The sequence below is a fragment of the Pinus tabuliformis genome, chromosome 4_1 (assembly GCF_031772625.1).
Source record: "Pinus tabuliformis cultivar Carrire ecotype Pingquan chromosome 4_1, CPIR1, whole genome shotgun sequence".
Taxonomy (NCBI): Eukaryota; Viridiplantae; Streptophyta; class Pinopsida; order Pinales; family Pinaceae; genus Pinus; species Pinus tabuliformis.
This window is the reverse complement of record NC_142303.1, coordinates 938,264,113-938,278,711: the sequence shown is the minus strand read 5'-3', so window position 1 is coordinate 938,278,711 and position 14,599 is coordinate 938,264,113. Positions and strand designations below refer to the sequence as shown.

The 14,599-nt window shown below is 32.0% G+C and overlaps 1 protein-coding gene across 1 annotated transcript; it reads left to right on the top strand.

Moving 5' to 3' along the window:
• Window positions 1-11,331: 11,331 nt before the first annotated feature.
• Window positions 11,332-14,220, top strand: LOC149179222 (uncharacterized). Its single transcript, XM_089420565.1, has 3 exons — window positions 11,332-12,113; window positions 12,393-12,468; window positions 12,638-14,220. The coding sequence occupies exons 1-3, from the start codon at window positions 12,075-12,077 to the stop codon at window positions 13,786-13,788; spliced, it is 1,266 nt and encodes a 421-aa protein (XP_089276691.1). The 5' UTR covers window positions 11,332-12,074; the 3' UTR covers window positions 13,789-14,220.
• Window positions 14,221-14,599: the final 379 nt, after the last annotated feature.

The following is a 14,599-nucleotide window of genomic DNA, read 5'->3' as shown; positions in this document are numbered from 1 at the left end:
TAGAACACTGAACATTGAATCATACATCATTGAACCATACTTAGATCATTCCATCAGTTACAAATCAACACAGATTATTGAACCCCACATAGATCATCATACTATAGCATCATTATCAATCAATATACCATTTAACATTGTCATATACATATAATCACATAAGAGACATCATGGACAGACAACAACAATAAGAATAGTACTGATCAAATGTCATCAACAAGCAATACTGCAAAACTCTAGTATATGTACACGACTTCCACAAAACACATTAGTGTATGTACGCGTTTACCATACACAACACTTACGTATAGATCTGCACATATTGAAAACACTTCGCAGATTCATATATACATGACTACCAAAAAGAATATCCACATATGTACACAACTAACCTAAGTAAAACTAACATACAGATCTGAAATCACTGAATTATACTTTCGCTGCACAACACAACATCTGTCAAACCCAAATTCTCGGCATACACGCTGTTACAATCACACATCATTATACCATCATCATAAATCTATCAAAACATGAACAAATCAAGCAATATGTACTCATTTCAGATCTATTAGATTTGATCCATCTCCATGCTCCCTGGTGCACACTTGTTTCAGATCAAATCATTCATAAACAATCCATCACTTGCACACATCACACTTTGGTCTCCATCTCCTTATATAGTTTTAGCCTTACCCAATACCTTAGGCCAATCCCTTACTAATGTTGTTGGTATTCATTGACGGGATCAAATAACTATTGTCGCTCTCAATCCCTTAGTAATGTCGTTGGTATTCCTTGTCGAGATCAAATAACTATTGTCACTCTCATTACTATGGGCCAATACCATGGTAAAGACCCCTGATATCCAAATTACCATGGTAAAGACCCCTGGTATCTAGATTACCATGGTAAAGACCCCTGGTATCCAGATTACCATGGTGTGGATTATGCACGCGACTTTTCTTTACAATGCCTGCGTATGTATGTGTCCTTGCTTCTCAGGACCTGTGTATACTTTCTCAAACATCACCTTTATTATTCATCTATCTCTGTACTGTCATTTCTCTGTTCATATCATCTTTAACATCTGTTCCAAACTACACAACCATCATGATATCACAATGTTGACATATTTATCAAGTAGGTTGCCATAAAGGATAACACATTAGCCATAATGCCAACAAGATGTTTACCTTTGCAAAGTAATATTCAAGGGCCATCCTTTTGATGTGGCAAATAATGCATGTATTATATTTAAAAAAAAATATTGTGTAATTCATAGTTATAAAACAGTGCAATATATATAAATAAAATACTCTCAAATACCTTTAAAACATTTATGTTAGGTAAATAACTAAAATTTAGAATCTCAATCCCCAAAACATGGAAACAAATTACCTAAAACATTTAAATTAAACAAAATAATAGATTCACCCATAACAAAGCCTAACCCTAAGGGCATCAAGGAGAATTGACCCCATTATCTCCCATTAGTAAGGTGCTTTAGCTACAAAAACTCAACCAATTGAGCTAGCTTCCAATGGAACAATATAAAGGCAACTTACAAAGAAGCATGATACATCAAGTCAATGAGACTTGAACTTGGGTGGGGATGTTATCATTAAACCGTGCCAACTACCTAGGCTACATTCAAATACATAAAACTTTTAAATTACAAAATGGCCTTTTGACATGACATTATTTTGGTTTCCTCGATGGGGGTGACTTACTGGCAACAAACTCCCAGAACAAACCGTGAGGCAATTTATCGGTGATAGTTTTCTGGTAGGGGTTATGATTGGCATGTCAATTTTTTGTTTAGTGATTGTGGTGGCAACCTTTGGAGGTAGAGCTTGGCCCTCCACCTAGCCCCGCATGGGCCACGTGTGTCATGTCCTTGTTTCACGTTATGTCAACCAACTACTCAAGTCCTTTCAAATTTATTGCAAGAGGATGGGTGATTGTGGTTTTGTGTATGTCAATGGTTTTAGGCACTTATTCCCTTCTGTCTTCTCAAGTATGGATCATCCCTCTCACGATGGATTGGACACAGTAAGGAATTACTCTGACATTCAGAGAAGGTTCATTAATGAGTTCACTATGATACAATGTATTGGGATGGATGAGTTTTGGTGTACACAATACACTTGGATGCAATTATGGAAATGGATGAGAGTGTGATTATTTCTTGATAGTGGATAGATTACGTCTGCAACTATTTATACAAGTTTCGCCAAGGTTTCAAGGTAGCGAAAAGGAGGTGTTCATGTCGTTTGTAGCATTCAGGGGAAACACTTATGTTTTAGAGAATGGTTAATAGTTGATTGGTTTACAGTCAAGGGAGGGTTGTGTACATTATTGATTCCTCAAACGTTTATGGGAGGCTTGTGTCATTTCATGTTTCAACGCTCATTATCACTGTGTTCAATAGCCTTTGATTATAAGGTTATAAGTTTTTCTACACAACATCTTTGGTCTCACATAAGTGGTCAATGTTTTTTGTGTTATTTTTACATAATACGGGGTCCAGACCCTCTTTTGAATTGGTTGTTATCCTTCCATCGACGACACCACAATCCCTCATCCCGACCGAGATTTCATTTATCTATCCAATGTTGGTTTGCGGAGTATGGTATAGGGGATCATTTTTCCATTTGGTTTTGAAAAAGTCTTAGCCCTCATTACCCCTTGGTTAATTCTAACGACTCAAATCGTTTCACAGTCTGCTCCTCTTGCCATAGGGATTTCTAGGCAGTTGATTCAGTTTGTGGTTCTGGTAGGTAAGGATTTTAGAGTAATTCGTGTTTAGAAACACATAAACCTCCAACGGTTTCTTGATGACTTGTTGGTTCGGGTAGCAGTGGGGTCTTTCATTTCGGTCGTCAACCATAAATTATTAATTAATGTTATCGTAGTGTCTTACTCTCCTACTGTTAGTCGTAGTCAGATAGTTCAGTTAGCCCGAAATGTCGTCTTGTGGTTTGAATACAAGTCTCATGCTCAAATCGCTCCTTGTCAAAGACTACCTAGCCGCAGGGGTGGTGCCCTGGGGTCATACTCATCCAGACATCATAGGCTATTCGGGTGGGAGGCGGTTGTAAACTTCTTCGATTCTGCTACCATGGAGGTTAGAAAGAAGATTCTAACTGGAAGCAAAGGAGTTTGGGGATCAGATGTATCATTCTGACTAAGAAATTGGTAGTAGTAGCCTCAAATGGGTTCCTATTCCAGAAAAGTTGAGGAAGAGAAGATTGTGTTTCCTTCACTCAATAGCAATCACCATCAAACGGAGACACTTCACAATATGGTGATTCGTGATAAACAGGTTGACAACTATAAACTTTTTGTTGGTTAGGAAGAGTTGAAGAGAATACTGAGGGACATTAGGTATGATCTAGATGATGTAGTGGTCATGCTGAATAGAGTGGAGTGCTTCGTGGTTTCAGACTCAGAGACATACTCCAATGATCATTAGAACGAGGCTAGCATTATCAACGTCCCTCCCCTCAACATGGTCAATGCAAACTCCTCTCCACACTCCTCGATTATCATCGTAGACGAATAAGTCCACCACTGAATATGTTTCTACTTTTCTATGTTGGTAGTCACTAATTGTTTCCTATATAGATAATATTGTCTTATTAAGTATGTCAGTTGTGTAGGTTTGTTAATTCAGTTATGTCAAATCAGGGAGTTTGTTTTTGAAAAAAGCCACAATCTCAAGGATTCTTTCTTTTTGCAATCAAGGGTACCCACATAGTGTAATCCTTTGGATAGTTTAGTCATGCTTAGTTTGATGGGTTTTTGTGCTGATCATAGAAGTTACTAGTCATTCTCTAAGAAAATTGGATGCTTGAAGGTTTACCAATGTAATATTTTTCTACTACTGATAGAAATCAATTGATGAAATTTATAAAAAAAAAAAAAGACATTTTTTTGGTTAATTTTCTAATATGTAGAATTTGAATGCCCTAGGGGTTTTTTTGTAGGTGCTGAATCCATTTATGCATTCAAAAATGCATTTTAATTAATAAAAAACCACATTCTTTCTTGAATTTGTTTTGGTGAATTCTAGTAAAAAAGTCTATTTCATATATATATTACTCTGAAAAACTCTTAAAACATTTATGTAATTTCAATAACTAAAATTTAAAATTCCAGAACTTTTAACCAAATTTTAAAACAAACTAATATTTAAAAAACATTTTTTATTTTTATTTTTTATAAATAGAACTCTTAGAAATTCTTAAATATTTATGTAATTTTATTAATTAAATTTAATAATTTCAATCAATATAAATAAAATTAATAAAATAATAAAAATTAGAGGGATCAAAAATAAAATGAAAAGAGTAGGGTTGGAATTTCAAAACGCAATCCCGTCAAATATGATAACAATTTTATAAATATTTTAACTGTATTTGATGAGCAAATCACTCTGTGACAGGCAATTTACCCATCAATTTTATCCCTAAAAAGAGATTCGATCCATTTCCACATTTAGTAAATCTAAAATTACCGTATATCTAAATTAATTATTTATAAATAAAACTATATAAATAAAATACCTTTGAAAATTCATAAAATATATATGTAATCGATAACTAAATTTTAAAATCTCAGAAATCATGGAAAATAAAACATTTAAATTTACACAAAATATATATATCAAAAACTTTATTTAAAAAATAAAAGGAGTTGTCTATAATGCGATTTTTTGGAGATTCCGGTGACGGAATCCGGCGCAAGAAATTGAGGTTAAATATTGATTTGTTGCAGTTAAAATGGTTTTTTAACTGCATATTTGGATTCAGCACCCTGAAAAACCCCTGGGACGCTTTGATTGTGCAGAAACTAGCTATCAAACTTGCAATTCCAATAAATTGCTACCGAATTTTGACCAGAAAAACCCACCGAAAAAGCTTCCAAAAAATCGCATTATAAACTAGTGCAAAATAAAACAGTATTATATATATATAATTAATCACATGACTTCCTCAAGATCTTCCTACACTCAACTCAACTCACGGCTAAATCTACGCTGGAAATCACAATTTGAACGGAACGCTGTCATGATTGGGCATATCGTGACAACTAACCATGACAACTACTCCACTACTTGCATTCATTTCGTTGCTGTTAATGTGGAAGTAAATGCACGCTTGTAGTGGTAGCCAAATGTAATGATATTAATGGATTTCTCATCCCAAACACTTACGGAAATTTTTCCATATATAACAAGTCAAAATTGATTGATATTCTTTATATTGTGTCCCCACCATAATAGAGGGTATCACACTTGAAATTAATAAATTCCCTAATATCCTTTATCGAAGATATAACTTAGATACATGGTCCAAGCAACTAGTTCATAAATCTCATCATTGGGAGAGCGAGACCTTGATAAATTCTTCATTGACCAAAGTATAAACCTAGGTATTGGATTTTGGTATTAACTAAGGAATGGGACGTGAGTTGGCTAAGCTTCAATAGTTGGAATCCCGGAGCCAATTTTAATAATTTTAATTTTAAAAGTTAATGACCACAGGAATGCCGTAGTCTAACGAGATTTTTTTTCCGGAGAGTTATGGGAATTTGGATTATATTTTGAAAAAATCTGTCTAGGATTTTCGTAAATCTAAATAAAAGTTGTTATTTTTTTTTTTATACCTAAATCACTTTTGAAATCTCTTTCCCGAAAAGAATTAAGCCCAAAAATCTAAAAAAACAAATATTATATTTTGAATGGTAAAAGAAAATAAAATCATTGAAAAGCACTAATAACTAGAAGGGGTTTAGTATTTGTTGCGAAAGAGAGGTAGAATCATAAAACTTTACAAGTATCTCAAAAGTGTTGCATACCAAAAGAATATACACAGAATTAGTAGACACATTGGAAGTGTTTCTTGACAAACAAAGTGGACAACGGTGGTTTACCTAACTTTTTGGCGAAACACAGACAAACTCTGACGTACATTCCAGTGGCATGGATGTGGTTGCCATCTCTGGAGAATATAACAAAACGATGTGATTTGGCGTACCTTCACTAAACATGGAGATAACGAAAGAGGAATAAGTAGATGTGGTGGAAGGATGACTAGTTAGTAGATGATAAACCTTTGCCATGACCTTACACTCTGACATGTATAAAAAATCAATTAAGATAACTTGGAGCCTTTATGTATAACTTTTTACTCACAGCTTTGACTTCATAGATAAACGTGTGGAGTTTTAAAATGTTTTAGTGGGTATGTTGTTTGAAGTTTGATAGGTAGTTTCGTAGCAATAAATGTAGTTGCCATATTATGTATTAAAAATTAGACCACTAAAGCCACTGCTATAAGTAAAATCAAAATCAAATATAGTTAGAACTAGAGCCAACTAACACTAAAATATGATTATTTGGATATATTGTCCCTGGCCATGTCCATGTTATAATAAATGACAATGAGAAAAGTCTAACGAGCCAATGCCCCAAAACAGGGAAGCCAGAGGGGATAACTCAAGTAATCACACCAATTATTTTAATAATAGATATAGGACCATTATCGTTTTTTAGGGTTTGATTCTCAACTTTCAACACTAGGTCGATGACAAGGAATTTTCAAGATTTAACCATTATGTCAATATTTAGGTTTTAAAGGCTTCTTAAATGATGAGAGTGATGGTCTTAATTATGGACATCATCCCTTTGGTTTTTTAACCATATTTTTTTTTTATTTTTTTTTTAATAAAAATGGGATTTTATAGACCAATAATGGAATTGTATAGAAGTAAAAAATTAATAAAGATATTTAAGAGTTATTTGGGCATTGTGTTAAAATTATTTCAAAATAGCTTAGTCTAAAAAGCCTATAAATTAATCTGGAAAATAATGGAAATTATTATGATAAAATCTGGAAAATTTTGAAAATCTGGGTTATAATTGTCAAATTTTAGGATTTTGGGTGTCTAGGTGTTTTTGATAGTGCTAAATCCATTTCCACTATATAAAAAAAAGATTCAAACACTCTAACATTCTGAATTTTTGAATTTTTTTTTGCCGAACAAGAAAACTGGGTCCAGATCATTCAATGGCTACACAACACCTTTCAAAATAAAGTTATTATTTCGTAATCTGAAAATTTCAAAACATATAATGTTTAGACAACTTTAAAGAGTTATATTCAAATAAATATTTTAAGTTTATTTATAAATATAAAAATTAATAAATTAATAAATTTTCAATTCATCTAAAGTTTTTACCGCATATATAATATTATAATATGTAATTATAATTTTTCATCTTATGGTAACTTATATTTTTTTCCATGCTATTGAAAATATTATTGTTAAAAGAAATTTATTAAAAATAATTAATTTCAAAATAATTAAAAATATAAAATAAAAATAAGAATCTAAATTCAAATAAATTTAATAAAATAAAATAACTAAAATAAATATTAAAAATTTAACATTCAAAATTAAAAACCAAAATAAATATTTAAAAATTTCCATATAAAAACCAAAATAAGTGTCTAATAATTTCGAAGTATTTAAAAATTTCATTAAAATATAAAAAACAAACTTCTTTAAACCTCCAAAACACTCTTAAATTGAGTTTAAGAGTTTAATACACCTCTCAGATGAGCCATATCTTTTTTCCAAGTTAAGTCTTATCACTGCTCTAAAAAACCATTAAAGGGGTTTCACTTTTCATGTTTTTAGTTATCTTAACACGTAAAAAATTAAAATTAAGTGTGTAATATTATTCAAAAATTACCGTTTAAAGAGTTTCAATAATATTCATTAAAATTATTAAAAATAAAATAAAAATAGGTTTTATAAATAATTAAAAGTTTATTAGATAAAATAGATGATGATATAATTTTTGTTAAGGTAGTTTATAGTGTAAAGGTTTTTAAGATTATTTGTTGGAAATTTAATGGGCAAAAATTTAGCCACATTAAGAGTTAGTGTGTTCTAGGCCCAATATAATCTTTAGGTGATTTTGACGACTTAGATGCCTTTGAGTCATAGTTACTCAAGCTACAAATTACTTTTGTCAATCATCTCAAAACTCACATAAACTATCAAACAAAAAAACAACAATTATTATTTTTTTAATAAATTCACTCTCTCCTATGGACACATTGTATTTACCAATTAAATAATACCTATGTCATTTGCTGATTAAATACCGCTTAACATACTTATGTGTCAAGAGATTCTCACACCGCTCATCATTATTTTGGAAACATAAGAAAAATACACACCATTCACCATTGTTTATTGAAAACATAATTATCCAATGTCACATCATGGGATTTTAGATATATTATTTTCATTTTTTAAATAATACGTTATATATTTGTATTTGATGTAGTCTATCTCTTTTAAGTTTAGAGGGTTAGAATTTTGTAAGATTTCTTCAAATTACGAGTTAAAGTTGTAAATTTTTGACAATCCAAGTGCGTTATGAATTATCGATATGCAAAATGCATATATGAGATCAAAATTATATTTTAAATAATTTTTTTTTTTTAACTAATATCCCATAATTTTAAATATATTATTTTAATTTTATTAAATAATAAATTATATAGGTATTTTATTTAATATTTAAAACATAAACATAGTATCCTGTACCATATATTTATTTTACTTTAGTTAAATCATATATATACTTTTAAACTAGTAAAATTTATGGCTAACGATCATTGATCATTACTTTATTTGTTGAAATCTAAATATGGTATGATATATGCTATATCATATTAGGAAATTATATATATCTGGTAGGAATTAAGATTATTTTTATTATTTTATTTATTGAAAATATAAATATTGTATTACCTATTATATCATGTTCTAAATATATTATTTTAGTTTTGTTAAATAATAAATTATATATATTTATATATATTTTAAAGATAGCAAAATTTATGAATCATAATTATTTGTTGAAAATATAAATATTGTATCTCAAATTATATTATGGGAGATTATATATATTTTATTGGTTTGATTCACAGGGATTTGAACTTTGAATTTGAAATTCATATTTTACATAATATTTCATGTTGATAACATGAGGATCTCCAATTGAGCTGACCAGTAAACTAATGAAATTTTAGATATATTATTTTAATTTTGTTAAATAATGAATTAGATATGTAGTTTGGAGATGATTCATTGCATCATATCTCTTTTCCAATGTAAACTCATATGTAGCTCGCTTAGTTCTCAATAGTAATGCAAAGTCATATTAATTTTATTTTTTTCCGAACCAACTAATATGATTCATTCTTATAATGGTAAAATTTGTAAATCACAATTATTCGTCATTATTTTATTCATTAAAAACATAAACATTATATGAAATCATATCATAAGATTCTAGATACATTATTTTAATTCAGTTAAATAATAAATTACATAGATATATTTTCAATTTTTAAAATGGTAAAATTTATGAATCATGAATACTTGTAATCATTAAAAACATCCTATCCCAAATCATATTATAGAATTTTAGATACATTATTTTAATTTTGTTAAAATAATTTCTTTTTCTTTTTCTATATGCAATTTCATATTTTTAAAATAATAAAATTTATAAATTATAAAATTACAATTACTCGTCATTATTAAACATCATATCTCTCTCATATCATGGGATTCTAAATACATTATTTTAGTTTTTGTTAAATAATAAATTATATATATGTATTTTCATGGGATTCTAAATACGATTCTAAATACATTATTTTAGTTTTTGTTAAATAATAAATTATATATATGTATTTTCATGGGATTCTAAATACATTATTTTAGTTTTTGTTAAATAATAAATTATATATATGTATTTTCATTTTTTTTTAATAGTACAATTTATGAATCACTATTACTATCATTATTTTATTTATTAAAAATATAAACATAGGATCCCATATCATATCATATGATGAGATTCTAGATACATTATTTTAATTTTCTTAAATAATAAATTATATATGTATTTTCATTTTTTAAGATGATAAAATTTATAAATCATGTTATTATTTAAGAACGTAGAGTAATTCTTCACAACTAAAAATAATAATTTATTTGTGATTTGTTAAAGAAAAACACTTATATCTAATGTGTTGATTGGTTTATTTATTTATTTTTGTTTTTATATTTTTTTATATATCTTAAATTCATTTTTTTTTATATTTATAAAAGATAAATTCTTAACCAATTAAAAACAATTTTAAAAAACAAATTTAACTTAAATAATATTAAAAAACCCATACATTCCTTTTTATCATTTCTATTTATCTAACCTTAATTTCATATATAAAATTAAATAATACAAACAAAATCTATATAATTATATTTATACAAAATTATTTATTAAAACTAATAAAAATATAATTATTTATTAAAACTAATAATTTATTTTTTGAAGTGAATTTTTTGTTTCAAAAAATCACATTCACACATATTTATTCTAGAATTTTGAATCATCAAATACATATAAAATAAAATTCCAAAATATTTATTGAAATTATTAATAATAAATATAAATTCAAGCAATACATATCTGATACACAGGATTAAGAGTACGTTGTAAAATTGTTTTTGTTCTTTTAAGAGCTCGTTTTTCTCGAAATTTGTAAAATTGTTTTTATTCTTTTAAGAGCTCGTTTTTCTTGAAAGTAAGGAAACGGGTGAACCACCCAAGACTCAAAAAGTCTTCTTCGAATGTAAGGAAACAAGTTAACGACCCAAAACCCAAAGGCATCTGGCACGAGAGTTTACGGGACCCAAGACCCAAAGACATCTAGCATGAATGAAAACTATACCCTTATGGACCACCAACAGGTTATTCGAGGTGGCGTGGACCACCAACGGGTGCCGTGGGTGGTTCTCCTACCCCCTTATGGACCACCAACGGGTTATTTGAGGTGCCGTGGGTGGTTTTCCTACCCCTTATGGACCACCAACGAGTTATTCGAAGTGCTATGAGTAGTTTTCCTTGAATAATGGTGATGAGTTATCCTGCATTCGTGGATAACAACGAAAAATGATTGTACTAACTACTTGTTTGACCACTAAATTATTATAGATTTTCTTACTATTTGACAACTAAATTATAATATATTTTCCTACTATTTGACAACTAAATTATAATATATTTTCCCGTAAAAAATTACATATTGCAAATATTACATATATTTTTCCCTATTATTTAATAATAAATAATAAATTTATATTTTAAATTTCTTGAAGAATAAGTTTATATATGGATTTCACTTTTTACCTGACTATCTGTTAATAAATAGTAATAAATGCTAAGCCCAATAATACATCTGCCAAGCAAAATTGGCTGGACAAATACACCATGAAACGAAGAGAACGCGGATGCGAAAACAACAAAACCGAAACCGCGGAAGGCTCTATTTAGAAGGCATACAAGGAATGTGTCCATGGACTGTGCACCACAGCAGCCAGTCTATTCTTCCTGTTTTTCCTCTGCAAAGCAGCTCTGCTCTGAGGAAGAATGTATGAGGCAGAAGGAAGAAGAAAAGAGTTAAAATGAATCCCGGTGTATTTTAAGCGTATCAGATCCCGAGAGCTCAGAGGATCTGAGACCACCAAATCTGCTGCCATCTCTCTACTAATCTCCTCTGCAACATTCACCATAGCAATATACAAATCAACATTTGCTATCCTATTGTTGCTTTCCACCACAGGCATACGATTTTTCCCATTTATTGTCCTTGCAGGCTTATTCATAGCGGCCAGAGATTCATTATAAGCTGGACGTCAGCCAGAGTGCAATGTGCCCTTGTCTTGTGCTTTTCTGTATTTCGCGCATTGCCCTTATTGGATTCAGTGTACTAATGCTTGGGGCACAGTGACTTTTCTCCGAAGTTATTCCCTGTGAAATTCAATAGCTCGTGGGCTGGAACACGAGGAATGCACATTAGCCTGAATGTAGTTGTAGTATAATGGTTGGAGAGTTTTGGGTTGTATTGTCTGATATTGAGCTTTGATCTATAGCAGCTGAAATAAGGTGTTGGGCATTGTTAAGTAGTGGAGGAATGAGTAAGGAGGAGAACTTCAAGCTTCTTAAGTTGCAGGTTTGTCATTGTTCATTGATGTGTTCTTATGCAGTGGATTCATTTTGGGTTTAAAGGACATAACTACTGAGTCTAAGCATTATAGTTAGTCTGGGCTTGTGCTTATCTTTGATCTATATGTTTCTTTGTTTTTATTTTTTTGTGGTACCAATGTACTTGAGTTTTGCATTAGGATATTTTGTGAATCAGAGTTTGGATTTGTGGGATTGGGAAGGTCCATCAAGAGGTGATTGTTTCTGTAAATCTTTTGTTGATGCAGATTAATGTTTTTGGTTGCAGGACATTGTGCTCAAAGTCCATATACACTGTGAGGGATGCAAGAAGAAAGTGAAGAAGCTGCTGCAGAAAATAGAAGGTAACTGTCATGCCCTCCTACATGCAGGTGTAGGTTGCTTGAATTTTAGTGATAGGTGAAAAAAGGGAATCCCCAGTAATTGTGGGTTTATGAATTCTAATGGTTCATGCGATATATGAATCGATCTCGTTTTGAGGATATGAATGTAAGGGTTTTGGGTTGTTGGCAGGTGTGTATCATGTTACCATTGATGCCGAGCAGCAAAAAGTGACCGTGACAGGGAATGTGGACTCAGAATTTTTGATAAAGAAGTTGACGAAATCTGGTAAACACGCTGAGTTGTTTCCGACACCGGCGAAGGTAAATCAGCAGAAACAACAAAATGAGCCACAAAAGAGCCAGAAGGAACAGAAAGTTCGATTTGATCTGGAAGATGCAAAGCCACAGAAATGCCAGAAAGAGGAAAAGGATGAGAAGCCACCGAAGCCAGAGAAGGGTAATAAGGGCGGAGGAGGAGGAAAGGAGGATGAAGGCAAAGAAGGGAAGGATAAAGCAAATGGGAACAATTGTGGTGGTGGTGATGGCGGTGGAGGAAAGAAGGGCGGAGGTGGTGATGGTGGTGGAGGAAAGAAGGGTGGAGGCGGTGAATGCCAAAAGAAGGGTGGAGGTGATGGCCAAAATAAAGGAGGTGGTAATGGTGACGGGCCAAATAAAGGAGGTGGCAATGGTGGTGGTGGTGGTGGAAAGAAGGGTGGAGGAGGTGGAGGCAATGAGGGGCAGAAAAAAGGCGGCGGCGGCAGAGGAAGTGAGGGAAAAAACAATGGTGGAGGGAAGAAAGGTGGAGGTGGAGGTGGAGGCGGAGGCGGAGGCGTAGGGGGAGGAAACCAAAATCAAAACCAAGGTGGTGGTGGTGGGGGAAAGAAAAATGGAGGTGATGATGGGGAAGGCAACCAAAGCGAGGGTGATGCTGGAGATGGAGATGAAGGCAGTCAAGGCAAAATGAATGGGGGAAGTGGCAGCAGTGGAGGGAAGAAAAGTGGAGGGAGCGGCGGTGGTGGGGGAAATAGTGGTGGAGGAAAGAAGGGTGGGAAAAATGGGAATGAAGTTGATCTTGAAGTAAGCACTAATGGTTATGGGGATGATGGAAGTGGCACCAATGGAATGCATGGAGGAGTTGGTGGTGGTTACTGTTATTATGTTGGAGGCTATGAATATGGTAATTACAACTTCCACCCAGGGTACAGGAATAATATGAATGACAGATACATGATGATGCCACAAAGGCCACCATATCCAATGTCGAATCTTAATTATCCAACTGCTGATTATGCCACTCATCTTTTCAGTGATGAGAACACTAATGGTTGTTCTGTCATGTAGATCATGGTTATGAGTTCATTCTCATATGAAATGCATCTCATGCACAGAAAATGAATGTGTGCGCATATGTCTGTGTGGTTGTGTTTCTCTTTGTCTGAACTTCTAGCATGTAAGCTTGAACGAGACTGAAATCTTGCCGCGGATGAATCGTCTGCACATATACATAGCTATTTTCTTTTCTTCAGCATAAGTATGAATACATGATGGTGTGGTTAACTTAGGATTATGACATGTATGTGGCTCCTAGGACACAAGAGAGAGCCGTTGATGGGGTTGTTCAGAAAATTTTGGAAAGCGTTGTACTTATCCTACTGATGGGATTAATAATAAAGAGCTCTCACATCAATTTGATGTGTGCATGCATGCAAATGGTGATAATTCTTCTGCACTGGAAGAAAAATGGCAGCACAACAGAACTCAACATTGTTTTAATTTGGCTGAATTTTTTCTTGGGACTAGTATCTGTTTATTGAATTTTGATGTGTGTTGGTATATACGTCCATTGTATTTACGAAGTTTGGCTTGGGGTATCCTCTGTGAATGATATGCACTACTCAAGCTTCAGTACAAAATTGATGGTTTACAATATTTTTTTTTGTCCCTTTGGGACTTGATATTATATTTTCACAACAGTATTGAATGGCATAGTAGGATGCAATGACAAGTGTGATTACAAATAATTTCACAACTGTATTGAATAGCTTCGCTAGTAGTGTGCGATGATAATAGTAAATAAAGTGTGATCACAAATAACTTCATAACAGTATTGAATAGTTTAGGGTGCAATGACAACAGTAAATAAAGTGTGATT

Excerpts from the sequence above, each read along its gene's own strand:
- LOC149179222 (XM_089420565.1), top strand. The coding sequence starts at position 12,075 with ATGAGTAAGGAGGAGAACTTCAAGCTTCTTAAGTTGCAG. Across the intron at positions 12,114-12,392 it reads TCAAGCTTCTTAAGTTGCAG|GACATTGTGCTCAAAGTCCA; the intron begins GTTTGTCATTGT and ends TTTTGGTTGCAG. Across the intron at positions 12,469-12,637 it reads GCTGCTGCAGAAAATAGAAG|GTGTGTATCATGTTACCATT; the intron begins GTAACTGTCATG and ends GGTTGTTGGCAG.